General features: G+C 44.1%; 1 protein-coding gene across 6 annotated transcripts in view; it reads left to right on the top strand.

Annotated features, from left to right (window-relative positions):
* The window catches only part of AFG2A (AFG2 AAA ATPase homolog A), a 303,723-nt gene extending 279,783 nt beyond the window's left edge, over nt 1-23,940 (top strand). For all 6 annotated transcript variants that reach the window (XM_002717260.5, XM_051819827.2, XM_070047622.1 and 3 more), the window contains one exon: nt 23,091-23,940. In XM_002717260.5, coding sequence (XP_002717306.3) covers nt 23,091-23,267 — 177 coding nt within the window. In that variant the 3' untranslated portion in view covers nt 23,268-23,940. The remainder of the gene's footprint in view (nt 1-23,090) is intronic.
* The last annotated feature ends 2,847 nt before the right edge of the window (nt 23,941-26,787 follow it).

The raw sequence follows: 26,787 nt of genomic DNA, 5'->3' as shown, positions 1-26,787 counted from the left end.
GATTTTATTCTCTTCATGTGTTCTTCGCCTTTCTTTAACTCAGTCATTCAGCATACATTTCTTGGCCTCGTACTACATGCAAACTAAGATTCTAGGCACTAGCATATACTAGCAAACAAAGTAAACAGAAGTCCGTACTTTGCATGAGAGGTGTCAGGCCAACAATGAAGTAAGACCTAACATACGAGATGGCAACAAGAGAGGGAGAATAAAGTAGGGAAAGCAAGGAATTATCGAAAAGACCTGCAGGCTTAAATAGCGTGTCCAAGGAAACCCTCACGGAAAAGATGGCATTTGAGTGAAGACCTGAGATGAGTGAACCTTGCAGCTCTCCTAGGGAAGCGCATTCCAGGGAGAGGAAACATGGGCAAATAATCTAAACAGAACTGCGCTTCACACATTCAAGAACAGTTAGGAATCCAGTGTGACTGGAGTGAAGCGAGTACGTGTTGTTCCCGTGCACAGCTGAAGGAAGTGGGAGGGTGTCCAGTGCTGTTGGACGTAGAGTGGGAACTGAGGATTGAGCATTGGATGAATGACCTTGACAGGAGCTCAGTGCAGTAGTTGGTCAGAAGTCTCATTTAAATGGATTTAGGTGAAAATAAGAGAGAAAATGGAAAATGGTAATTAAAGGCAAGTTTTTTCAAGGCATTTTGCTACTGGGAATGAAAGCATAAACAGAGATAAGGGAAGGGTTGTATTTTGTATTTTTAAAATGATAGATTGCAATGTTTTTATCCTGGTGCAAAAAAATTGATTATACAAGTTTGTGAGGGAACAATCACGGTAGCAATGCTTAACTTAGAGAAAAAGTAATGGAAACCAGCACATGAATAGAAGGAATTTCCAGGGCTTAAATTCCATCTACAGTATCCCTTTCATGTGGTCATTTACTCATTATCTCTAGAGTTAGCCCATAGTTGGCCAAGCTTATAAATTATTCATTTTTTTTTCTTTTATTGAGCAGAGACCTGTCTGCTCCAGCGTTGGTCCTAGTTGTGCTCCCATAGCCTTCCAATATGGATCCATCTGCCTGACAGTGTTTTGAGTGCTGGAAGGGCTGACGTGGCAGCCTCATGGCAAGCCTCATTCCTTCCTGTTTTCACACCTTGCCCTTCAGAGTTTCTGCTGGGATGTGCTTTCAGCCCCTCTCACATCCAGTCATCCTGTCTCCTATGAGACTTGGGGTAATCAGTTTCATTTGTTAATTGGAGCTCATTTGTGCTGACTTTTGGGGTCTGTTTTTCTCTTAGACTTGATTTTTTTTTAACCTATGCAATTTTTTTTTTTTTTTTTTTTTTTTGGACAGGCAGAGTGGACAGTGAGAGAGAGAGAGAGAGAAATTTCTTCCTTTGCCGTTGGTTCACCCTCCAATGGCTGCCGCAGCCGGCGCACCGCGCTGATCCGATGGCAGGAGCCAGGTACTTCTCCTGGTCTCCCATGGGGTGCAGGGCCCAAGGACTTGGGCCATCCTCCACTGCACTCCCTGGCCATAGCAGAGAGCTGGCCTGGAAGAGGGGCAACCGGGACAGAATCCAGCGCCCCGACCGGGACTAGAACCCGGTGTGCCGGCGCCACAAGGCGGAGGATAAGCCTAGTGAGCTGCGACGCTGGCTTTTTTTTTTTTTCCTATCGATGTTTCTAACAAATATATTATTACCAGTGGATTCAAGCTCAGATGACTAGGAAAATGGTGTATTACTGAAAATGAATTGGCAAGGCAGGTTTCAGATCAATTTGACATATCTAATATTGGATACCGTGGGTGCCCAGAGAGATAGCTGAGGCATTTCATAAGAGTGATATTGGAAAACATGAGAGAGTAGATTCGTTCTTTGAGAAATGCCAAGTATATTAGCACCCCCCTGAGAGACAGAACCTGTAAGATATATGTGCAGACAGGTGAGACGGGATTTACTCAGGAAATTGGCTGACACGATTTTGGAGACTGAGAAGTCCCACGACAGGCTGTCTGCAAGCTAGAGATTCTGGGATGGGATGCCAGTAACATGACACAGTCCAAGTTCAAAGGCCTAAGAAGCAGGAGAGGGAGGGGGAGCTGCACTTCTATGTTTATATATGTCTTAGCTTACAAAGGCCAGAGAGCCTGGACTTTTGTGTCCAAGGACAGGGGAAGCATGTGTCCCAGCTCTACAAAAGAGAGACCGGTTCATCTTTCCTCTATTTTTATTCTCTCTTGGCCTCTACCCAACTGGGTAGTGGCTGCCTACATTGAGAACAGACCTTTTCCCACTCACTCACACATCAGTTCCCTCTGAAAACAATGTCATGAACACATCCCAAAATAATGCTCTGCAGGTTTTCTAGATGTTCCTTAATCCAGTCAAGGTAACACCCCCCCCCCCCCCAACTAACCATCACCATAGTTAAGACTAGAAACTGGGGCCAGAAATAATACTTCTCCATCGTTTATGTCTGTGGCATGTAAGCCTGTGATCTCTGATAATTAAGAAGCTAGTCCTGGCACATTACCATGTACATGAAAAGTTTATGTAAGAACCACACTGGTTTGAATCACCTGGATATATAAGAGCATCCTGGTTTTCCCACTGTGACTTTCCCATGCCCACAATTGCTGCTCCTGACGTTTTAGGAGCTGTGTCTGAACTAACCTTAATGTTACTCCCAATCCCATTAGTACTGCCACTGTCTTTACCATTACAACAGAGTCTTCTCAGCAATGGTGGTGGCCAAAAGACAGTGACTAAGTGTGAGTCAGCTCCAGCAGCAGCAGAGAAGCCAGGTCAGTTGTATAGTATGGAGCTGTTTGAAGATATGGAGAGGGGAGCTGTGCCCAGAGCTGGCAAAGGCTGGAAGCAGTGGAAGGCTGGTTGGGGTGGAGTATGGTGAAACATGGCACGAACAGAAGCAAGTAAGGGAGCCAGAAAGTAGCATCTCTGAATTTTCTCTATTGTTGAAATATTTTATTTTTATCTACTTGAAAGACAAGCAACAGAGAGCAAAAGAGAGACCTTCCATCCGCTTTAGAAGCCCACAATGGCTGAGGGAAGCCAAGAACAAGGAACTCAATCTACGTGTCCCACATGGGTGGTAGGGACTCAATTGCTTAAACTACCACTGCTGACTTCCAGGGTGCCCTTTGGCAGGAAGCTGGAATGGGGAGCTGAGCCTAGTATTGAACCCATGTACCCCAGTTGGGCCATGGTCATCTTAAACCATGAGGCATATCTTTCCTAAAATTATGAACAAGCAATCATTGAATAGGCAAGGTTCTACAACCATGCCCATGTTACTGTAAGTTGGAGCATTTTACTAGGTTCTTCTTTTTTGAAATCTAACTTTTGTCCTGTTTGAGAGTTTGGGGAATTCTATCAACATAAATAAATATTAAAGTGGAAAGGGGAGATCCTGGGAACAACTCAAGAGTCCATCACTTGGGACTGGATTGACTGAACTATGCAGCTGTAAAATGAACCATAAATAGCTCTGTATATAACTGTGAAGTGATCTTTAGGAAAAAGGCAAGACAAAGAAAACTGTGAATGGTATGTTGACATTTATCTAAGAAGGAGTCAGAAACCGGTGAGAAAGCTTTCCTTTATAAAGATATCCCAGCTAATAAATAAAAAATAACAGAAATAGGATAGTGCCATTTTTGTAATCCTTAATGAAGTAGAAAACCTGGACAATCAACAACCAGACCACAAAAAGTGGGGCAACCAGACAGTATATGTATCTCAGCATCACCTCTGAAGTATCTGTTCAAAAAAAACCTGAATCTGCTCAAGCTTGCCTCTGGATCTTACTAACAGTTTACAGGAAATGTAGGAGGCAGGGGAACACAATAAGTAAAACCACAGGGATGTAGTCAATGAAATAACGAATATGGGAAACTATATAGGACATATGATCCAGTTTCTTCAACATAAATGGTGAGGGAAACCAGGAAAAGATATGTGATATATGAAATAAATGCACTGTGCTTCTCCTATTTTGATCCTAATTGAAGCAAACCAGCCGTGAAATATATTTATGAGTGGCATAATTACAGAATTGAGTTAGTATTGATAATATTAAGGGATTATTGCTATTTTTAATGTGGAATAAAGATGTTACCACTCTGCCTTTTAAAAGAAAAGCATTCCTTGAGTGATATGTACCGAAATATTCATGGATTAAATCTTACCCTTCTGGGCTTTGCTTCTCAAAAAGTCAGTGCAGTGTTGGGTGTGAGAATGAAAGCATAAATGAAACTAGCTTGGCCGTGAATTGAAGATTATTGAAACTGGGAAGCAGATGAATGAGGGTCACAGTATGCTGTGCTCTCTACTGTCCTGTGTGTTTAAATTTTTCATAGTCCAAAAAAATTAAGAAGACAGGATTATTCTCTCCATTAGTGCTTACTATTCATGCCAATGTCTCTGTCTCCTCTTTGCCTCTTTTTGGGGGAGAAAGAATTGGGCAAGTTCACAAAGTGACGTGGAGCTGTTGTAAAAGGCACTTTAAGTAATTCTTCACCCATTAGAATTGTAGAATGAAGTCAAAGTTCTTCAAACTCAGAATGCTGTCTACCTCCTTCTTCCTTTCCTTAAGCCCTGTTAGCACACATTTCCAGTTACACGCACAATTTTCATTGAATGTAGAGACCGTCTCCAAACAAAACGTCTATAAACTTCCAAACTGAACCACTCCAGGTTTGAGCTTTATTGATCAGTGGCCCTTGAAGCTTTTCAACATTATTTTATTTGGGGTGTTATCTGTGGCAGGAAATCATTTGCACACTCCAGAACGCTATCTGGACTTCAAATGCGCAACATGGTCTTAAGAAAATGGCAGCTAGAAACAAGCAGCCCTGTGGCAGTGTGGGGAGCCTGCTTTTTGGAACTGTGCACTGCTGGCTGTAAGTTCACAAGTGGCACCTTTTTTTTTTTTTTTAAGATTTATTTATTTATTTGAAAGTCAGAGTTACACACACGCAGAGGTCTTCCATCCACTGTTTCACTCCCCAGTTGGCTGCAAGGGCTGGAACTGAGCTGATCTGTAGGGAGGGACCAGGAGCTTCTTCTGGGTCTCCCATGTTCGTGCAGGGGCCCAAGGGCTTGGGCCATCTTCTACTGCTTTCCCAGGCCATAGCAGAGAGCTGGATAGGAAGTGGAGCAGCCAGGACTCGAACAAGCACCCATATGGCATGCCAGCACCGCAGGCTGTGGCTTGACATGCTCCACCACAGTATCGGCCCCACAAGTGGGACCTTTGTAACAATATATTTGAGACAGTGGTTTATCAAGGCACATTGAAAAGAAACACTGTGTAAGCAATGAAAATATGATGGGCTTCCAAAAGTTCATGGAAATGTGTATTATGAAAAATCTATTTAGGATTTCAAAATTTTTTATATCTAGGTAAGCTTATCTTTTAATTCCATTTTCCCATGGATTTTTAAAAGTACTCTTAAAAAACATTATTTGGGATCGGCACTGTGGTGTAAAGCCATCACCTGCCGTGCCAGCATTCCATATGGACGCTGGTTCGAGTCCCAGCTGCTCCACTTCCGATCCAGCTCTCTGCTATGGTCTGGGAAGGCAGTGGAGGATAGCCCAGGTCCTTGGGCCCCTGCAACCCACATGGGAGACCCAGAAGAAGTGCCCGGCTCCTGGCTTTGGATCGGCATACCTACGGCCATTGTGGCCAGTTGGGGAGTGAGCTAGCGGATGGAAGACCTCTCTTTCTCTCTCCCTCTCCTTCTCTCTCTGTGTAAAACTTTCAAATAAATAAATAAATCTCTTAACAAATTATTTATTTATTTGAAAGGCAGAGTTACAGAGTGGCAGAAGCAGAGAGTGAGGTCTTCCATCCACTGTTCGACTCCTGCAAATGACCGCAATGGCCAGAGCTGGGCTGATCAAAGCCAGGAGCCTGGAGCTTCTTCTGAGTCTCCCAGTTGGGTGCAGGAGTCCAAGGACTTGGGCTATCTTCCATTGCTTTCCCAGGTACATTAGTAGAGAGCTGGAGCAGAAATAGAGCAGCTGGGACTCTAACTGGTGCCTGTATGGGATGCTGGTACCACAGGTGGCAGCTGTACCCACTATGCCACTGCGCTGGCCCCAAAAGTACTCTCTTATATAGAGGGTAAAAGGCATTTTTTTTTTTTTTTTTTGGACAGGCAGAGTGGACAGTGAGAGAGAGAGACAGAGGGAAAGGTCTTTCTTTTCCATTGGTTCATCCCCCAATGACTGCTGCGGCTGGCGTGCTGTGGCCAGCGCATGGCGCTGATCCAAAGCCAGGAGCCAGGTGCTTCTCTTGGTCTCCCATGCGGGTACAGGGCCCAAGTGCTTGGGCCATCCTCCACTGCACTCCCTGGCCACAGCAGAGAGCTGGACTGGAAGAGGAGCAACCGGGACAGAATCCGGCGCCCCAACCAGGATTAGAATCTGGGGTGCCAGCGCCGCAGGCGGAGGATTAGCCTATTGAGCCGCGGTGCCGGCCGTAAAAGGCATTTTTTTATAGCCTCTCCCTCTTTCCCTCCACCAACCTAAGTAGACCTTTCTCAGATCACCTGTCCAGCTCTTCCAAATAGCTTCATTTCAGCCCCCCAGAAAACTAAAGTTGCCGTATCTTCATCACAGTGCAACTGCACTGTGCGTGTCGTGCGTGCGCACACACATGCACACACACACACACACAAATAACCTAATTCAATTTAACTCCATTATGTAGCTCCTTTTCCCCGGCCATAGTGGCTAAACTAGACCAACCAGACTTTTCCACAGGATTTTTGATTTCTAGCACTGAGAAAATGAGAACTTTGTGGTGGCTAAAGCTATGATACATAAAACAAAGGAACTGTGCATGGTCATGTTTTCAACCATGTCGGCAAAGCTACTTAGAGAGAGTGGAATTAAGCTAAAGGACGGAGTGAAGCAGGAATAACAATTACTTCTAATTGCTTTGCAGTTACTGGTTCCAGTTAGTCCACTGAGAAACCAGCCACACTCCCATCTTTAGTTCTGTTAGACCTAATAATATCACTGTAATAAATTTCTCCTTTTTGATTCAGATTGGGTTTATGTCACTAGCAATTGAGACTTAATATAGAGCAGATGTCACAAATGATCGCACATATCTGGAGACATAAGAAAGAGGAGCCAGAATCAGCCCCACTGCTCAGAGGCATTCACTAATGCAGTGCGAAAACTTCAGATGAGTCCCTTGTCATTAAATTTGGCCTAGTCATGTTTGTAATGGTAATTAAAGGATACATGGCCTTAAAAGTCTTTTCAGGACTTGGATTTCTTCTTAAAGGAAACAAATCAAGCATGTTCATTAAAAGATTGATGAAAAAAAAAAGTATTTCTGAGGTTAACCCAAAACTTAGCATAATATTTCACGGGAACATTTGTGTATGAGTGTGTAGGTTGTAAATTCCATGAACCTTACTGAAAAATGAGCAATCGGCAGAAAGATGTTTGAAAATATCTGCTTTTGGCAGGTAAAATCTCATTTTATTACAGAATTCTGTTGTTAAAGGCACAGCTCTGCTGGATTGCAGTCAGTGATGGGATGTTAACAGCCCAGGTAATTTTAAAAGATTCACATGGGGCGGCACTGTGACACAGCGGGTTAACGCCCCAGCCTGAAGCATCGGCATCCCAAATGGGCACTGGTTCTAGTCCTGGCTGCACCACTTCTGATCCAGCTCTCTGCTATGGCCTGGGATAGCTGTGGAAGATGGCCCAAGCCTTTTGGCCCCTGCACCTGCATGGGAGACCTGGAGGAAGCTCCTGGCTCCTGGCTCCTGGCTCCTGGCTTCAGATCGGTGCAGCTCCGGCTGTTGTGGCCAATTGGGGAGTGAACCAGCGGATAAAAAAAGAAACACAAATGCTGGGCCTTAGAATTACCGATGGTAAAGTATACTTCACACTATAATGCAGTGCTTAAGTTTACTCCACATCTTGTAAACATATATGTCCCTGCCAGTGGGTGTGTCTGTACACATAAGATTAGAGATAAGTTTATTTCAAAGAAAACGGTGGAGAAGAGTGGAACAGATCTGTGAAATTAATCAGAAGCTCTGGTCAGGTTGAAGTGCATACTTACTAATTTATCTTGCGTGCACTGTATCAGAGGTCGTCTGGGTTTATGTCTAGTTAGAATCTAGCATACTGAAATGGGTGCCTGGCTTTATGTCACTAGCAGTTGAAGCCTCATACACACAAGAGGTCACAAGTGATTGCACACATCTGGGGAGGTAAGAGGAGCTGAGGCAGCAGCGTGCCCCTTCCTCAGAGGCATTCACAAACGTAGTGCAACCAAGGTGGAGCCTGTTTAAAGTTGAAGGATTAGATTTCCAAATGAGGAAGGGCAGCCTTAAGAGGAAATTCTTGGCTTTTGCTTCAGTCTTCCCTTTTTACAACATTATAAGGTGCTTTTATGTTTATATTTTATTATTCATAATAAAGAATACGTTAGCTAAGGTTGCAAAACAGTTTCCGTTGTGTCATAATCCCCTTGTGCCCAGCTGACTCACATCTCCGAAGAACTTTCTGCTTGGTTAGAAGCGTCTGCTGGTCTCTTTCGAGTCATGCATTTTTTGATGCTCAGTACTCTGAAGGAAGTTCACCTTAATTTATAATGATGAAGTAAAGTAAAGAGGCACAGACCGAAGATATACCAAATATGTATACTTAAATTCATTCATTTATGTCTTTATATTTTAAAACTTAGTTGAATAAGCTATCCTTTAAAAGTACATCATTAGCTTTCAAATACGCCAAGTGCTGCTTTTAATACCAAACCAGCCCTACCAAGTGATAATTATATTTTTAATTAAAGTTATTTAAATCATGATTTATTCATTATCAACAAATAGTTTCATCTACCCTTCTTTTTCCACAACTCTTCCCATATTTGTGGGCTGCTGTTATGACTTTAGGTGTAATGGCAATTATTTTAAAGTCTTTCCTGAGGAGACTTTCAGGCTTTTCTCACTGCTGAACTGGATGCCCGCCTTATTCCTTCATTGGCATTCTTGTAAAGCAGAGAGGAAGGATGTTTAGGCTTGATGGTCTGTTAAGTAATGGACTTGATCAGAAAGATGTGTAAAAAGTTTGGTTAAGAGCCGGCGCCGTGGCTCAATAGGCTAATCCTCCACCTTGCGGCGCCGGCACACCGGGTTCTAGTCCCGGTCGGGGCGCCGGATTCTGTCCCGGTTGCCCCTCTTCCAGGCCAGCTCTCTGCTATGGCCAGGGAGTGCAGTGGAGGATGGCCCAGGTGCTTGGGCCCTGCACCCCATGGGAGACCAGGAAAAGCACCTGGATCCTGGCTCCTGCCATCGGATCAGCGCGGTGCGCCGGCTGCAGCGGCGGCCATTGGAAGGTGAACCAACGGCAAAGGAAGACCTTTCTCTCTGTCTCTCTCTCTCACTGTCCACTCTGCCTGTCAAAAAAAAAATAATAAAAAAATAAAAAAAAAAAAGTTTGGTTAAAGCCTTCAAAACCTGAATCATCTTTATTCTTCACCTTGGTTTGGACAAAGAGTAACTGTAATGAAAACATTCTGTGTGGCTCTTACAAGTATCTTTCATATCTCTAAAATTACAGTGCATATATAATTTATATAATATATATAATAGGCAAGAACTAGATCTCACTACTGGCTTTCAAAGCAGTAAAGTCAGAGATTTTTCTTTTTCTTTTTTATTGGACATGAAGGAAAGACAGTTCAGGGTGCTCCTTACTGTGTATGAGAGCCCACATGATTTTGCAGATGAGGAAACAGCCCCCGCAGTTTCAGAATACCTAGTGTTTAGTGTTACTACCAGTAGCAAAACCAGCATGCATTTCAGTTCATTCATGGCCCAACTGAAATTATGCGTAGTTAATATGTGCCACTTAAATTCTCATCTTATTTTGGGAACTTGGATTTTGCATTCCTTAACTAGTACACTTAAATTTGCAGTTCTAGTGCATTATTATTCTAGCTTTTTCTTCTCTTTTCCTTTCTTTTAAATAGATGAAAATAGGTTTTGCAGGCCTTTAGGTTCCTCTTCATGTCAATAAAAGCCTAAGTATCTAACTGTACTTGAGGACAGCTGTTGAAATTTTCTAGGGTCCTCAGTAGACATTTTTCAAAAGAGGAAATCCAAATGGCCAACAGGCACATGAAAAAATGTTCAAGATCACTAGCAATCAGGGAAATGCAAATCAAAACCACAATGAGGTTTCACCTCACCCCGGTTAGAATGGCTCACATGCAGAAATCTACCAACAACAGATGCTGGCGAGGATGTGGGGAAAAAGGGACACTAACCCACTGTTGGTGGGAATGCAAACTGGTTAAGCTACTATGGAAGTCAGTCTGGAGATTCCTCAGAAACCTGAAGATAACCCTACCGTTCGACCCAGCCATCCCACTCCTTGGAATTTACCCAAAGGAAATTAAATTGGCAAACAAAAAAGCTGTCTGCACCTTAATGTTTATTGCAGCTCAATTCACAGTAGCTAAGACCTGAAATCAACCCAAATGCCCATCAACAGTAGACTGGATAAAGAAATTATGGGACATGTACTCTATAGAATACTATACAGCAGTCAAAAACAATGAAACCCGGTCATTTGCAACAAAATGGAGGAATCTGGAAAACATCATGCTGAGTGAATTAAGCCAGTCCCAAAGGGACAAATATCCTATGTTCTCCCTGATCGGTGACAACTAACCAACCACAAAAAAGGAAACCTGTTGAAGTGAAAGGGACACTATGAGAAGCAGTGACTTGATCAGCCCTTGTCCTCACTGTTGATGTACAATTTAATGCTTTATCCCTTTTAGTATTTTTTTTTGTTCTAGTTAATAATATTGGTTGAACTCTGTAATCAACACACATTTATTCTTAGGTGTTGAAATTTAACTGAAAATTGATCCCTGTTAAATATATAAGAGTGGAAATATGAGAGGGAGGAGATGTACAATTTGGGACATGCTCAATCGGACTTGCCCCAAATGGTGGAGTTAGAAATGTGCCAGGGGATTCCAATACAATCCCATCAAGATTGCATGTACCAATGCCATCTCACTAGTCCAAGTGATCAATTTGAATTCATAATTTATCACACTGATAGGTCTAAGAGTCAAAGGGATCACACAAACAAGACTAGTGTCTGTGAATACTGATAGAATAAAAAAGGGAGAGAATGATCCAACATGGGAAGTGGGATACACAGCAGACTCGTAGAATGGCAGCTGTCCTAAACAGCACTCTGGCCTCAGAATCAGCCCTTAAGGCACTCGGATCTGGCTAAAAAGCCCATGAGAGTATTTTAGGCATGGAAAGCCAAGACACTCTGGAAAAGAAAAAAAAAGAGGACCTAAATGAAAGGTCTCTGCGAGTGAGATCCCAGTGGAAAGAAGGGGGCCATCAAAGAAGGAGGTACCTTTCTCTGAAGGGAGGAGAGAACTTCCACTTTGATTATGACCTTGTCCAAAATAAGATCAAAGTCAGCGAACTCAAGAGGCTTCCATAGCCTTGGAAACTCATGACTAGAGCCTAGGGAGATTTCTGACGCCATAAACAAGAGTGTCAAATTGTTAAGTCAACAACAGGAGTCACTGTGTACTTACTCCTCATGTGGGATCTCTGTCCTTAATGTGTTGTCCAATGTGAATTGATGCTATAACTAGTACTGAAACAGTATTTTACACTTTATGTTCTGTGTGGGTGCAAACTGATGAAATCTTTACTTAATATATACTAAATTGATCTTCTGTATATAAAGATAATTGAAAATGAATCTTGATGTGAATGGAATGGTAGAGGGAGCAGGAGATGGGAAGGGTGTGGGTGGGAGGGAAGTTATGGGGGGAAAAAGCCATTGTAATCCATAAACTGTACTTTGGAAAATTATATTTACTAAATAAAAGTTTAAAAAAAAATTCCACAGGAAAAAAAAAAGAGAAATTTTCTAGGGTCCAAGATGAAGGCCTAAGAAAGTAGAAACTATTTAACCTTTAGTATGATCAACTTCATTTTGTATTTCCTATGCTCCCCAACTGTGATAATTCCAGCCAAATTGTGTTCCGGCCCAAGTCATCTGGAAAGGAGAAAATAAGTATTATTATGAAGCAGTCATAGGATTTAAGAAGGCTTGAACTAGTTACTGTAGAGAGGTGATTATTAACCCTTTTTGAGTTATGGCTCTTTTCTAGACTACAATGAAAGCTCTGAACCTTCTCCCTAGAACAGTACACATACGTATATACAGATGTATGTTTTTGTAGATCTCAGTGTATTGTTAGACTCATTTGGATATTCACAGACTGCAGGTTAAGAATTTTTACTCTGTTATCAATAAATACACATAACTGGTGAAATGCCACTTGAAAGTATCCAATTCATTTAACAAGACCATGTTACCTTATTTATTATTGAACTCTAAAACAAAATAATGTAATATGGCCTTTTTCTGAACAATGGGCTTATAAGCATTACCTTAAATCAATACCTCAAAAATGTAAAAAATGAGTGGAAAGTAAATAATCGTATTGTCTTCTCCCTCCCTGTCCTGTCCCAATGGTATGTTACTGTCTGCTCACCAGCTTCTACAGCTCATCAGAGCTTTTTTTTTTCCCCTACTTAACACAGTTAGCCATTAACACCATGCTGTATTCTAAAATGATTTTGGGATCCCAGGCAAGTCTGCTCATCAGCCCAGGGGAGCCTAGAGCCGATGGGAAAGGAATGAAAGCTGCTTATTACAGATTAAGACTGGGTCGGCCGGCTCTGCGGCTCAATAGGTTAATCCTCCACCTAGCGGCGCCGGCACACCGGGTTCTAGTCCCGGTTGGGGCACCGGATTCTGTCCCGGTTGCCCCTCTTCCAGGCCAGCTCTCTGCTGTGGCCCGGGAAGGCAGTGGAGAATGTTCCAAGTGCTTGGGCCCTGCACCCCATGGGAGACCAGGAGAAGCACCTGGCTCCTTCCTTCGGATCAGCGCGGTGCGCCAGCCGCAGCACGCCAGCTGTGGCGGCCATTGGAGGGTGAACCAACAGCAAAAGGAAGACCTTTCTCTGTCTCTCTCTCACTATCCACTCTGCCTGTAAAAAAAAAAAAAAAAAAAAAAAATGTGCCGTGGCTCACTAGGCTAATCCTCCGCCTTGCGGCGCCGGCACACCGGGTTCTAATCCCGGTCGGGGCACCGGATTCTGTCCCGGTTGCCCCTCTTCCAGGCCAGCTCTCTGCTGTGGCCCGGGAAGGCAGTGGAGGATGGCCCAAGTGCTTGGGCCCTGCACCTGCATGGGAGACCAGGATAAGTACCTGTCTCCTGCCATCAGATCAGCGTGCGGGCTGTGGCGGCCATTGGAGGGTGAACCAATGGCAAAGGAAGACCTTTCTCTGTCTCTTTCTCACTGTCCACTCTGCCTGTCCAAAAAAAAAAAAAAAAAAAAAAGACTGGGTGCAATGGTCCAACAGGCTCTAATCCCCAGAAAGTCAGTGCAAGTGTTTAGAGTCCAGAATCCCAAACTAGGCAACCCAGTCTAGAGTTTCAAAGGAGGCAGCTTTGTGTGTGTGTCCGTGGGGCGTGATGTGGGGCTGGCAGTAAAGACAGATGAGGAAATATAGGCTGTATTAAAACCGGTTTCATACCCTCGCCCACTCCCTCCCAAACCCTGGTGGAGAGATGACACCCCCAGACTTGCAGAGAGGAGGAGAGTGGAAGCTCTTCAGGTACCTGAACTTGGCTTGCTTTCCTCCCCCAAGGACAGCCCATGTTCCTCTCCCCTTTGCCTGCTCCCCGTATGTGGGTACTTTATTCAGTTTGGTGCCTCTTCTAGGCTCTGCCAGCTTGCTGGCCATAATGTGGTCGTCAGCCCCACAAGGGGCCACAGATACATACCGCAACATAGGATGAGTCATTGTGCCCAACATATTTTGCTTTTTGAGACCATAGTACACAGTTATTTTGATTGCCATTGTCACAGCAGGAGCTGTATGTGTGTTCATTGAGTGTTTTTTTTTCTTTTTAAATACTTTTTATGTTCAAATGTGGCTTCAGCATGAGACCTTTTCTTGGATTTGCAAAGGTTGCAGGTCAAGGTTATGTTAACAAATCGTATGTCCTAGAAGTCCAGCAGAAGCAAAGCTGCTGGCCTTCCTGGAACTTCTAGTCTATTGAGGGAATAGAAATTCAACACAAATAACTCCATAGTTGACGGTTATGATTTGAAGGAATACTGCAGAGGCTGTGAATAGCATAGATTAGTACAGACCAAGTGATCCTGAAACAAGCAGGCATGGGGTGGGAGGGAGGTTACCCCTAGGACTGCCTCCCAGTGGCAACATTTACACTGAACCTTGAAACTTAAGTAGATGAGCCAGTGCTTTGCACACCGGGGTTCCACAAAAGCAGGACTTTGTTTCTTCCCTGGTGCCTGCTACCTTAGTGGTCAACAAAGATTTCTTGAGTAAAGCAATCAGAAGAGGGGCCAGCATCCCATATTGTAGCTCTGGTTCCTGTCCTGGCTGGTTCACTTCTGATCCAGCTTCCGGCTATTGCACAGAAGATGGCCAAGTACTTGGGCCTCTACCACCACGTGGGAGACCAGGCTAGAGTTCCTGACTCCGGCCCCTGGCTTTGGTCTGGGACAGTTATGGCTGTTTCAGCTGTTTGGGGAGAGAACCAGAAATGGAAGATTACCCCTCCCAGCCCTCATCATTTCTACTTTTCAAATAAATGAAGAAACAGATCTTTTTGGGAAAAAAAGGAGAATGACTAGGGAGCTTCCAGCATCTGTTTTGCCCTCTTAGCCCTCTCCTTCCCTACCACAGTGATTCCTGTTCTTCCATTCCCATACTGCTTTGAGGTGTTCCTCTCGAAACTGAAAATACTCCTTGTTCTCTTGTTATGGCTCAGCCAAAGCTAGAAACATTGAAAATTTCCACAAGTGCAAATGGTAGTAGAAATGAAATGCTGGAACAATTAAATAAGAACTCAAGATCTTTCCGGCCCCAAAATTCTACAGAATTGATTTTTGTGTAATGTTTTTAAAATTAAATCTCTTTCTGGCTTTTCCATCTAAGTAAAAATGAAAGGTTATACATTGAATACGTATAGACTCAAGCTATAGACATTTTAAAGGCTTCATGATAACTTGAAGTCAGGAAAATTAACCAACCAAGTGTATGCATCTTTGCAGAAGTTTTCTTTTCTTTGGACTCAGTACTGTGTATCCTAGACTTCATGATTTTAATGTGATCCCAGGTAGATTATCCTGAAGCTTGTTTTCCAGGGGAGTTTAGCCCAAGAGCAATATAATCGTTAGACAATTCCTCATATCTTAAGTCTGCCATCCAAAATTCTCGTTTCTCGCCTCACCACTCACAAGGTTTTCGGTGAAACGGCGAGGACTTGAAAGCAGTGCCTGTAGCTTCCCAGATCTGAAATTCTCCTCTACGAGCTGCTTTCTTGGCGGTTTGTGCCTGCGACAGTGTGACTTCCATCTGCCACTCCGGGGCCAGGGGCCTGCTGCGCGCCCTGCAGTCCCATCTTTCATGACTGGCCATTCAGCCACCTTTCAGCGCGCCTCAAAGGGCTCGGCAGCCGCAGGAGCGCCTAATCTCCCAGGTAGCCTCCTCCTCGAAGCACCTGCGGGGCGTGCTGTTCCCGGCCAGCAGGATGCCACTCTGGGCTGGCTTCCTAATCCCTCCGACTCACTGGGGAAGGAGGTCGCGGGGCTGGGAAAGTGAAAAGAAAAGCCAGGGGCCGGCCGCGCGGCGCGAACACAATGTCAGCGCCGGGCCGCCAGCGGCTGCGCCACAATCAGCGCCAGCTGCAGCCCAATTAAGCTCAACAGGTCACAGGTGTTCCAGACAGAGGATGCTTTTAACAAAACCACTTTTTTGAAAATACCTAAGACTTTTTAAAGCACTGCAGCCGATTTCTTTGGGTTGGATTCTTTAAAGCTATTTAGTGCACTTGAAATTCAAAGCAGCTGAGATTAGGCCTGACTGGGAGGCGGGGCCCTGCCGGCAGGCTCCGTGTGCAGCTGCAGTGTGGGCAGCGGCCGGGGCTGTGCACTCATCCATTCGCCGGAGGAATGGCTGGGAGGCCGTGGCCTTGTGCAGTCTCCAGGAGACAGCTGTAGCTTTCCTGTAAACTTAGAAGCAGCCTTGCCGTGCGCTAGCCAAGCCGGGTGTGGAAATTTCAGCTTTTGGGAGCTACTTTGCCTCATCCGAGGTCAGCCAGAACAAGAGCTTCCTCTTCTGCCGCATTTCAGTTGCCGCCTTTGTTTTCTCCAGAGACCCGGTTGCCCCCTGTGCCTCTTGGGGGTGGGGGTGGGGCAGCGTAGGGAGTGACAAGCGGAACTTAAATTGGTTAAGGGACCTTCACAACTGTGTGACACTTCCACCTTTCTGGAAAGATACAGATAGTCTCCCAGAGATACTTGGGAATTTGTCCATGAAGGTTGAGGTGGAATTTCCAGTTCTTGGGTCCCCTACTCCCCAGGCCTGTTGCAGCAGCATCCCTCCTCTCATGGGCACGTTGGCATCACTGTAACCTGCTCACAGCCCACAGCAAGCAAGTGCACGTATCCCCAGGTCTTACCTAGCAGTGCAAGTGACTGTGCTAAACTTTGTTACCGGATTCCTCATCTCAGCCAGGAAGCTAGGGCTACTGTGGAACTGAACAGAACAAGGGAAGGCATACAGCACAGCAGGGATGAATAATCAAACTCCTGCCCACATATGCAGGTCTTCCTTCCCCTGGTTCAGCTTTTGGTTAACAGTCTATTCCCCGACTGTTTATCATAGCATTTTGAAAACTTTTTACTGCCTGCTTGGAAACCACGTTGGTTTTGGTTTTTGCAGTGTGCCTGTTCCTATTTTGCTAAGCTGAGCCACCTGTTTAAACTCTTGTCCCATGGATTGGGGGAAAGAACCATAGGCTATGTTTAAGAGGTTTCGGTTTTTTTGCACAGTGAAGTAAGACATTGTTCTTATTCTTGGCATTCAGAATTCTGCACAATTGCCTCTTTTGCCCTTTTGCATTTAAAAGTGAGGTAATTAGATTTCCCAAGGTTCATTGGTCAAGAGCCTTCTCCTCCTGGGGAGTTGCTTCCCCACACAGCTCCCAAGTGGAGCTGTCTCACGTAATCCATTTATTGCTGCATTGTTCTAAAGGCACTGCTTTTGCAGAGGGCAAGCATAGCATGAAAATTCAGGCTCCTGTGTCCCTGTGCTTTCATCGCTGAGTTGCTTCCTGCATCAGAAAACCATTACGACTTTATTCGGTGACTGTTTTGAGGATTTTGAAACTTTCACTTAAAATCCTTTCCTTTCCGTCCTCTTAGGAATTTGTCGCAAATATGCCTAAATCTTTTCATATAGCGATTTCTGGCTTTTCTTTTTCTTTGTCAGATATATTAGTTATTGCTGCCAAACAAATGGAAAGAGAATTAGTGATAAGTAGCATCAACTAAACCAGTGCCATGGCCACTGACACAAAAACACGTCCTAGTCTAGCTCCGACAGTGAGGGCTCGGGCCCATTCCAAGTCTTTTGCCTTATTTTCTTGTTTCCATCGCAGATGATGCTTCACCTTTTCAAGCTCAGGTTTCAATTTTTTGTTCAAAACTGAGTAAGAATGTACATGCGGCTTCACAGAGCCAGCAAAGGTATTTGCATTTTTGTAGCCTAATAACAAAAGCAACCTTGCAGGTAGCTAGTGAGTAATCATTGAAATGATCTGCAGGCTTTAGGGGAAGAGGAGGAGATGGTGAAGGGATTAGGGAGAAAGCTTCCAAAGGCTCTTTGCCAAAGAAGTTAAGGAGTTCCAATGGCCAAGCGTTGTCATTCTAAATAGGATAGTTTAACATTCCAGTCTGTGGTTCAAATTCAACTAATCATCTACACTTCTTTTCAGAGAAGTTGGTTCTTCTGTGGCCTCCTGGGAAAAAATCAGCTGAATTCGGCCGTCACTGAAACATCCCAGACTCCATCTGGTTTCAGATGTGACACCAACAAAGTGATGGGCTTCGTGGCCCCCGTGTACACTGGAGAAAGCGGGTGGAGGAGACACTGACTTACCTCATTAGGTTTTCTTAGAAACCTTACAGATAGTAATGAGAAAGGTGCAATTTAAATTGAAAGCCTTTCAGTCCTCAGAGCAATAGGTATTGCAGCATTATTGGTAAATGTCCCGGAGTCTTTCTCAGCACGGCCACACACCAGGGAATTGTCTGTCCCCTGTAACCAGCTTTGATGCCTTCTGTTGCTGTTCTTTGACTAGTAAGCATCCTGGTCTCCCCAGCTTCGCTCCTCCTGCTTGGCCCTGTCTCTGTCTTCCCAGTCCTTAACCATGCCGTTCTTTGTGCCCCGTTCCCTATTCTCTCTATTCTGGAATAGGGGAAAGCAAAATTCAAAGAATATGAGTGGCAGGAGCTATTTAGGAAGATGATGGGTGTGGGTGAGCATCTCCCAAGCAGGTACTGAAGCTCCCCGGCAGAGCATTTACAAGGTGTTCTGCCAGAAACCAGGAGGGAAAGGGTGCTGGGCAAACAGCAGGGGTCTCAGCTGGTTCAGACTGCTGGGTACTTTCTAAACAGTACAGATGGATTGCTCACTGTTCTGCAACCTTGGCAGTCCAAGATCCAGGTGCTAGCAGACTGGGTGTCTGGTGAGGGCTTCTTCCACATAGATGACCATGCTTCCAGCTGCAGCTTCACCTGGTGTAGGGGCTAACAGGCCACCTCAGCTGGCTTTGGTAAAAGCACCGATCCCATCCAAAGGCAATGAATGACCTCCTGCTTCTTAATACTGTTTCACTGGAGATTACATTTCCACATACAAATTCTGGAGCAAACTTTTTTTTAATGCACTGGGGTAGAGAAAATTAAATGGATTGTCGTTGCTTCACAGAATCTTTAAAATTTGATCATGCACTGTGGGGCATAGAATTGTGTGGTTCAAAACTGGTTTGATCATGGAATCCCTGCTCCCCTGAGCAGACGCTGGTAACTCAAAGGGAAGTGCTGGCGTGGGCCATGGCAGCAAACGGGAGAGCAGGAAATATCCTGTCTGGGAACTCACGCCAAAGTAGTGGCTTCCAGAGCAAAGACAAACCAGTCCTCAGGCAGTGGGTGTCCTAATACTGCCCTTCCCAAACCTATCTTTGCCTTAGGAAAGAAGAACCAATAATCCAATTAATTCTTTTCCTTTGGGAATTTCTACCAAAAAGCCCTTTCTAGGATAAAAACTAAAAACAAAAGGAACCTGTAGGAGTTGTGTTGTGCCAGCAACTTGAACATCCACTGCTTGTAGGTTTGACTTAAGAGCTTTCTTCTTCTTTTTTTTTTTTTTTTTTAAACAGAGTGGACAGTGAGAGAGAGAGACAGAGAGAAAGGTCTTCCTTTGCCATTGGTTCACCCTCCAATGGCCGCCACGGCTGGCACACCGCGATGATCCAAAGGCAGGAGCCAGGTGTTTATCCTGGTCTCCCATGCGGGTGCAGGGCCCAAGCACTTGGGCCATCCTCCACTGCACTGCCGGGCCACAGCAGAGAGCTGGCCTGGAAGAGGGGCAACCGGGACAGAATCCAGCGCCCCGACCGGGACTAGAACCCGGTGTGCCCGGCACCGCAAGGTGGAGGATTAGCCTAGTGAGCCGCAGTGCTGGCCTTGACTTAGAGCTTTCAAGATGACTAACTTTTGCTGTCCCAGTGGCCACAGACCTTTGAAAACTCTTATCGTTGATCTTTTTAGTGATATTTGGTGGAAATTAACTCTTCTTTTCTTTTATTCTCGATTGGGCTCCTGAGGCTGTCAGTGTACTCGCTGGTCCATTTGTCCCCTGCCTTGCTGCTTCTTGGCTCACTTTCTTCCATCTAATTGGAATGGCCTTTCCCTATCTGTGTACTAAATGCTGCCCTTCTCACTTTGGTTTACAAAGCAATATTTTCTTCCTTCTCCCCACACCAATTCACTCTCCTTTGGCCTTCCTGATAGCACGTCTGCTTCCAGGCCACACAGGGCAGTTCACCTTGTCTGTCCCTCCTGGTTCCTGAGCCCTAGAGGATAGAGACTATGCCTTGGACATCTCTCAATCTCCCACCTGGCCTCCTAAAGTTATTGCACAGATCAGCATTCAGTGGATGTGAATGGATAAGACTAGCTACGTTTTCATGGTGTCCTGTACAGCTCTCAGTTACTGGCTGCATGTTGCTAAGTGAAAGTGACAGGAAAGTTAAAGTAGCAGAAAGGTTTATCCAAATGACTGCCTTCTCAAGGCTTCTCTTAGAAATTAAAAAAGAAAAAATCAGGGGCGTGTTTACTGAAGCAGGTATTGAGTCTGGGCAGTTGTTATGCCATCCTAGGAAATAGGGGCAGCTGGGACACTTTCTCTTTTTTTTTTTAAGATTTATTTATTTATTTGAAAGAGTTACAGAGAGAGGAGAGGCAGTGAGAGAGAGAGAGAGAGGTCTTCCATCCGCTGGTTCACTCCCCAGATGGCCACAACGGCTGGAGCTGCGCCAATCTGGAGCCAGGAGCTTCTTCTGGGCCTCCCATGTGGGTGCAGGGGCCCAAGGACTGGAGCCATCTTCCACTGCTTTCCCAGGCCATAGCAGAGAGCTGGATTGGAAGTGGAGCAGCCGGGACTTGAACCGGCGCCCATATGGGATACCAGCACTGCAGGCAGTGGCTTTTCCCACTATGCCACAGTGCCGGACCCAGCTGTGACACTTTCACATGTGGCTGGGGAGTACCAATTTTCAGCTGCTCTCTCATTTTTTTGTGTGTCTTAAAAGGTTCTATAGGTCATTCTCATCTAAGCCAAAGGTTTCTCAGTGATCTGGTCAAACTCTGTCCAAGCTTTCTTTATCTCACAGTTTGTAGTTCTCCAAATTGGATAGAACTGTGTAGACCAGTCCTGATGAATATGGTACGAGAATTCTCTAAAGTTCACCTGCACTAAAGCCCCAGGGCACAAACATCCACCTTCCAAATGGTCACTGCTGCTCTGACCATGTCTCAATACTCGTGTGTGCCCCCTTTGTCACTACCATGGAAACGATCACAAAAAGCAAGTTATAGCTCTTAGAAAAATCTGAAGATTCAGGTGTGAAAGAGGGAAAGCTGATATGCAAAGAGGGACTGCCCAGGGGGACTGACCCAAGGACAACCTTTTAGGTCTCGGAGACATACCACTTGCCTACATGGCTGTGCCTTGTCAAGCTACCCAGGAATCCAGGCCAGAAACAGTCGTTTCTTCCTCTCCCCGGCTGAATTACCGTCGGCTCCCTTTCTCAGAGGAGCAGGCAGTGCCAGTCACCACCCAGCTGGGTGAACCAAATCCAAGGCCTTTTTGTGAGGCTGCAGGAAGCATTTTGGTCTCTTCTCCTTCCTTGTTCAGCCCAACTCTCATAGTGTCACACCACCAGCACTTCACATGTAGTCATCTGGCCTCTGTGTTTGACCTGTGTCCGTCACACTTTACCCCTTTTAGCAAGGTCACTACAGTGTGCAAAACCTAGAGGCGTCAGTCCCATCACAGATTAGGTACCCAGTAACTGTGTAGCCGTTATGCGCTGGGCCAGCAAGTGTGCGGGACACAATATTGCCCTTAGTCGGAGGAGAGTCGCCGTGAACATGGCCCCTGTGTGGCCACAGGGGAGGCTCCACCGTGCACTGGACATTCAGTGCTCCTTGCGTCTCCAGTGTTTCTTCAGACTTTTAGACCTACAGCCATTGCTTCAAATTCTTGTCCTAATGGAAAAAAAAAAAGTCCTGCTCAGATAGGGAGTGGGTGGGGACTCTCCCACCTTAGTCGCTTGGCCTCCTGTTGTGGAGATCCCTGAGATCCCCTTGGAACACAGTGGAGCAACTCAGTAGCCAGTTTTGCACACTGAGCACTTCACAGGATTTACCATGCTTATTAATTATCACATTCTTCTTTTGAAAAGAACTCTTTTTGCACCAGAACACGTGATGAAGTGGTTTTTCTAATCCCTGGAAGTTGTGTTTTTTTTTTTTTTTCAACAAGTTGGTAGCCACTTTCTTTTTGGGAAAGCATTAACATGCATAACCACCACAGTTAACTTCAGTGCTCACTAATGAAGCCCAGAAGTAATAGTTACATTGTTGTAATTTGACAAAGCCATCCAAATCTATGCCTGTTTTTTTGAAAGCTCCCTAAACATGCTGCTAAATCCTTTAAAAAGCTACTAAACTGCTTTGGCAGCCATTAGCCCAGCCTAAGCAGAGGAACTCTTTTCAGTAAGTGAACAAACAGAGAAAATATGCTGAATGGCTGGACAAATGTGTTTCAGCTGGCCCTTTCATTTACCGATATAAAGGTGCAGTCAGTATCAATCACTGTTTTCCCTGTTGCCCTGAAAATCACAATATCTCTTTTCATCCCTCCAGCTCTTTTCAGCACAGTAATGTGTCTTTAGAATGACACTCGCATCAGCCTGCTTCCTCTGTCTGAAGTCCAGGGAGCTTAAAAACACATTTCAGGATTCCTGAACCTTCCTCCCCTTCCGTTCTGCTGCCGCCTACTCCATCCTCCCTCCCCCTGCGTCCACTCCGCCCCCTCCCCAGATTCTTTTCCATTCTTCCAACTTTGCTCACTGAGTACACAGAATTCACTTCTCTGTTTTAATACAGCCCTCGGCAAATGTCCACAACCCAGCCTGCGGGCCCTGAGATTTAAGGGCTCCCTGTGAAGAAGAGCTCGTCCCGTGGGGTGTCTGGGCTGATGAGCACAAGTACACACTCCCAGAGTATCTCCTTCCACGTCGGCGTCACCTCAGGCCATCCTGGGTTGGAGTGCCTGAGTGCACGCCTGTTTCACCTTCACAGTTAGGAGCCGCTACCAAGTCTTAGACATATTTTGTTGCTGCTGGGTCTTAATATGTTGTCCTGGAATGAAGGAAAGAACAGAAAACTCCATGTATAAGTACTTCTTATCCGTATGAAAACTTAAGTGGAATATCTCCAGCAAATAAGTGTTAACTGCATGTTTACAGCTTTAGAAGTTGCCACAGATGACTATTTGGAATATTACTTTTCTGGAAAGGTATTGATGATTGTCTCCCTCCCTTTTTTTTCTGTATTTCAGATTATAGCCGTCTGTAGAGAGGCTGCTCTCCTGGCTCTGGAAGAAGACATTCAAGCCAACTGCATTATGAAAAGGCATTTTACTCAAGCCTTGAGCACTGTCACACCTAGAATTCCTGAGTCACTGAGACGTTTTTATGAAGAATATCAGGAGAAGAGTAGGCTGCACACCTTCTGAGAAGATATACATATTCGTTATGATTAACCCTTTCTAGAGAAAATTTATTTCCTTTAAAAAATTTGTCGTGAGCGTTAAAAGAAATCCTTAATGTGGACGGCACGTCTGAAGTGCATTCACTGAAACTGAGGGGCTTCAGTGCTTACAAACATTTTGAATCGATAGGGATACGATGAGAGTATCTGGCTGTGAGTTTAAGTCAGTTTTGATTGACAATGTGTGCTAAACTCTAAAAAGCAAACATTGAGCTTTTTCAGTTTTGTGCTGGTCCATTCATGCTGCGAAATGATTTCCTTACCCCAGAATCTGTTTTGGTACCTTCCTAAGTGCCAAACCTGTGGGTTCCATTTTCGTAGAAGAATATGGAAAATGTATGTGAGTGAATGCATGGTGAGAAATAGTCACAAATCTTCATTTTGAAGGCCAGCCAGTGAATGTGGTCTTGTTTCCCAAAAAAAATGTTTTTGTTTTCATTATAATATGCCTGCATTTTTGCTTTAGCCTCTTTACATGAACCTAGGCAAAAATTAAAAAGTAAAGGAATTAAGAGTTACTTCATATAATACAATGCCCTTTGAAAGTTTAAAAAATTTTAAGTGTAAGCCCACTATAAGCCTAGAGCAATAGGCTTGGTTTTGTTTTCATAAATGCTATAAATAAATCAAGTGAAGTATTCGTGTTTTAACTTGCACATACATTCAGGTTGACAGTGAACTTTATGGTTCAAAGATAATCCAGGTTGTACTCTTAATCAGATTGTTTTCTGTTGTAGTCCAGGTATATTTATGCTCCTAGTTATTCTTATAATTTGACACCCTAGTGTTCCATAAATACCCTCAGGAAAGCTTTCAGAAAGTGATCCCCAGACTTCCGATTAGAAGCTAGCTAGACTCCACTTCAGTTTGTTCAATATAGATCAGTGAAAAGTCCCAGAAAGACAAGCCAGGCAAGAAATACTTGACTGTCAGAGTGAACAGGCCGTACTGTTCCTTGGGGACAGATATTCAGAACCGACATCTCAGCTGTTTCATCCTGTGACTATCAGATTTGAAAGGCAACATAGGTTTACCAATATATAAAACCATGAAGAGACACAGAGTATTATTTAGAACTTTGCTGTCAGGTGTAATAACCACTAGTTACACATGGCTGTTTACATTATAATTAAATAATACTAAACATTTAGTTTGTCAGACAGGTTAGCTACATTTCAAGTGCTCAGCACCACAAGTCCAAGTGTCTACCATTCTGAACATTTGGAGTATAGAGTATTTCCATCAATCAGAAATTTCTGTTGGATACTGCTGATTTAGAAAATAAGGCCAACACATCAACATAAATAGAAACTCAAAATTACTTTCATGTTTTTCCATTTTCTCTTCAGTTAACGTCTATAAAGAAAATTATGAAAAGAGAGAACTTTTACTTCTTCCCTAATGAATACATGGCTGAGGGTACAGGAAAATAAGATAAAAACTTACACTCCAGGACCTACACAAGAAATTGAAAGAGACCTTATTCCCAGGTAACAGCCCGACTGGTGAGCCTGAGAGCTGGGTGGTAGGCAGGAGGGAGTGCCAATGTCAGTATGTCAGCCCTTCAATCCATGTGACATAGAAGTTATCACCCAGCTGGCCCATCATGCCCAGTGTAGACTAGAAAGGACAGTCTGTCAAGAACCACCAAGTTTATAAGGAGCCTCTGATTTGGCCTGGCCTGTGGATTAAAAAAGAGAGGGCGGGCTGGGCTGGGCTGGGGGACTCTTGGAGAATTCTAAGGGCTTAGAATTCCATGGTTCCTGAGTTTGAATCCATACCACCTTCAAATTCATAGAATTTGAGAGCCTACATGTTAACATGAAAACATGGATCCTAGCTAATTCCAACAGCTAACACCCAGCTTACAAAGAGTTTATAATCACAAAGGATGGGGACCAATGGGGCCTCATACTGTGCTGGTGGAAGCATAAATTGGTACAGCCACTTTGGAAAAAACATATCTAGTAGTAGTGAAGAGCCTGTAATCCAAAAATTGTCCCTAGTATAATAACCCAGAGCAAGTCTCACATGTGTGCAATGAAGTAATAAGAAAGTCTATAGCACCATTATTTGAAAATAGGAAACTCAGGGCTGGCACTGTGACATAGCAGGTAAAGCTGCCGCTTGCAATGCTGGCATCCCTTGTGGGTACCAGTTTGAGTCCCCGCTGCTCTACTTTCAATCCAGCTCCCTGCTAATGCACCTAGGAAAGCAACAGAAGATGGCCCTTGTGCTTGGGCCCCTGCCACTCATGTGGGCGATGCAGAACAAGCCAAGGAAACTAAAGGCAATTAAATATCCACCAATAAGAAAAATGGGATTTATTTGGAATAGTCATATCATGAAAATTAGAGCTACATACAAATAAGTAAACAGATGAATCTCAAAAGTTGAGCAAAAGAATAATGACTTAGAATTATACTTAAGATTCTTAACGTTTTAAGCATGAAGAATGCATGTTGTTTGAGTTGTATATAGTGAAAGACTACATAAATGAAAGTGAAAAGCATCAAATACTACATGGGATTATCCTCAGGGGGAAAAGTTGGGGTACTTCAATTGTATCAGTCATGTTTCATATCTTAAACTGGGTGCTGGGAGTACAAGTGCTGATTGTAATATAGCCTACACTCTCTGTATGCCTGAGTATTTCATGGTAATGTTTAAAAGATAAGCCTCAGGCCAACATCACAGTCATATCATTCATTTTACTTCCATAGACTTCTGTTGCAATCCACAGTGCCCACAGCAAGAAGGTAAATAAGAGATCAGGCTTTTGAGAACCCAGGAAATAAGTTGAGAGGATGTGTTGACAGCGTGTAGGTAACACCTGCCTTGTGGCTTAAGAGACATTAAATGCGAGAGTAATCTCTTTCCACGGCCCTGTGGTTGTGCAAAAGAGCTGGCAGTTAAGAATGTTAAAGGATTTTAGAGCACTATGTCTTCAGTCTGTTATAAAACAGTTACTTCTATATCTCCAGATATCCAATTCTTAACCACTAAAAAAGCATGCTATTCCTTTATTTGTAGTTTGTACCCTTTTCCCAACAGTACCACTAGAAATCTGAGTCACACAAAAGAGCGGGTCAGGTGTCACTAAATACAGTTTACTCCAGCTGCATCTCCATGAGGGTTTTATTTGTAATTTCAGAGTTTCATGTTGATGGTTTTAAAATAGCATTTGACCCTACTATTTGGGTTTGTTTGTAGTGGAATACATGGTGTAGTAGATGGAACACTTAAGTTCAGCAAGGAAAGAAAATGACCAGCTTCCTGTCTTAGGAAGACAGCTTATTTTTTTGGCATCTGATGAAAAGTTTACCTTTGGTCCAGATTCTTGTGGGAGTTTCAGAAATGTTCAGATTGACATGTCTTTTCAGTGTTCAAAAAAATTTAGCTTGTATAGGAAATTTTTTTGAGGTTTATTTTATGTATTCAAAGGCACAGTTAGAGGGAGAAACAGGGAAAGAGAGGTGTTCCAT

Source organism: Oryctolagus cuniculus, chromosome 8 (genome assembly GCF_964237555.1).
Source record: "Oryctolagus cuniculus chromosome 8, mOryCun1.1, whole genome shotgun sequence".
In the NCBI taxonomy this organism is placed as follows: domain Eukaryota; kingdom Metazoa; phylum Chordata; class Mammalia; order Lagomorpha; family Leporidae; genus Oryctolagus; species Oryctolagus cuniculus.
Note: the sequence above shows the minus strand (reverse complement) of the source record. Positions and strands in the feature narration are given on the sequence as shown.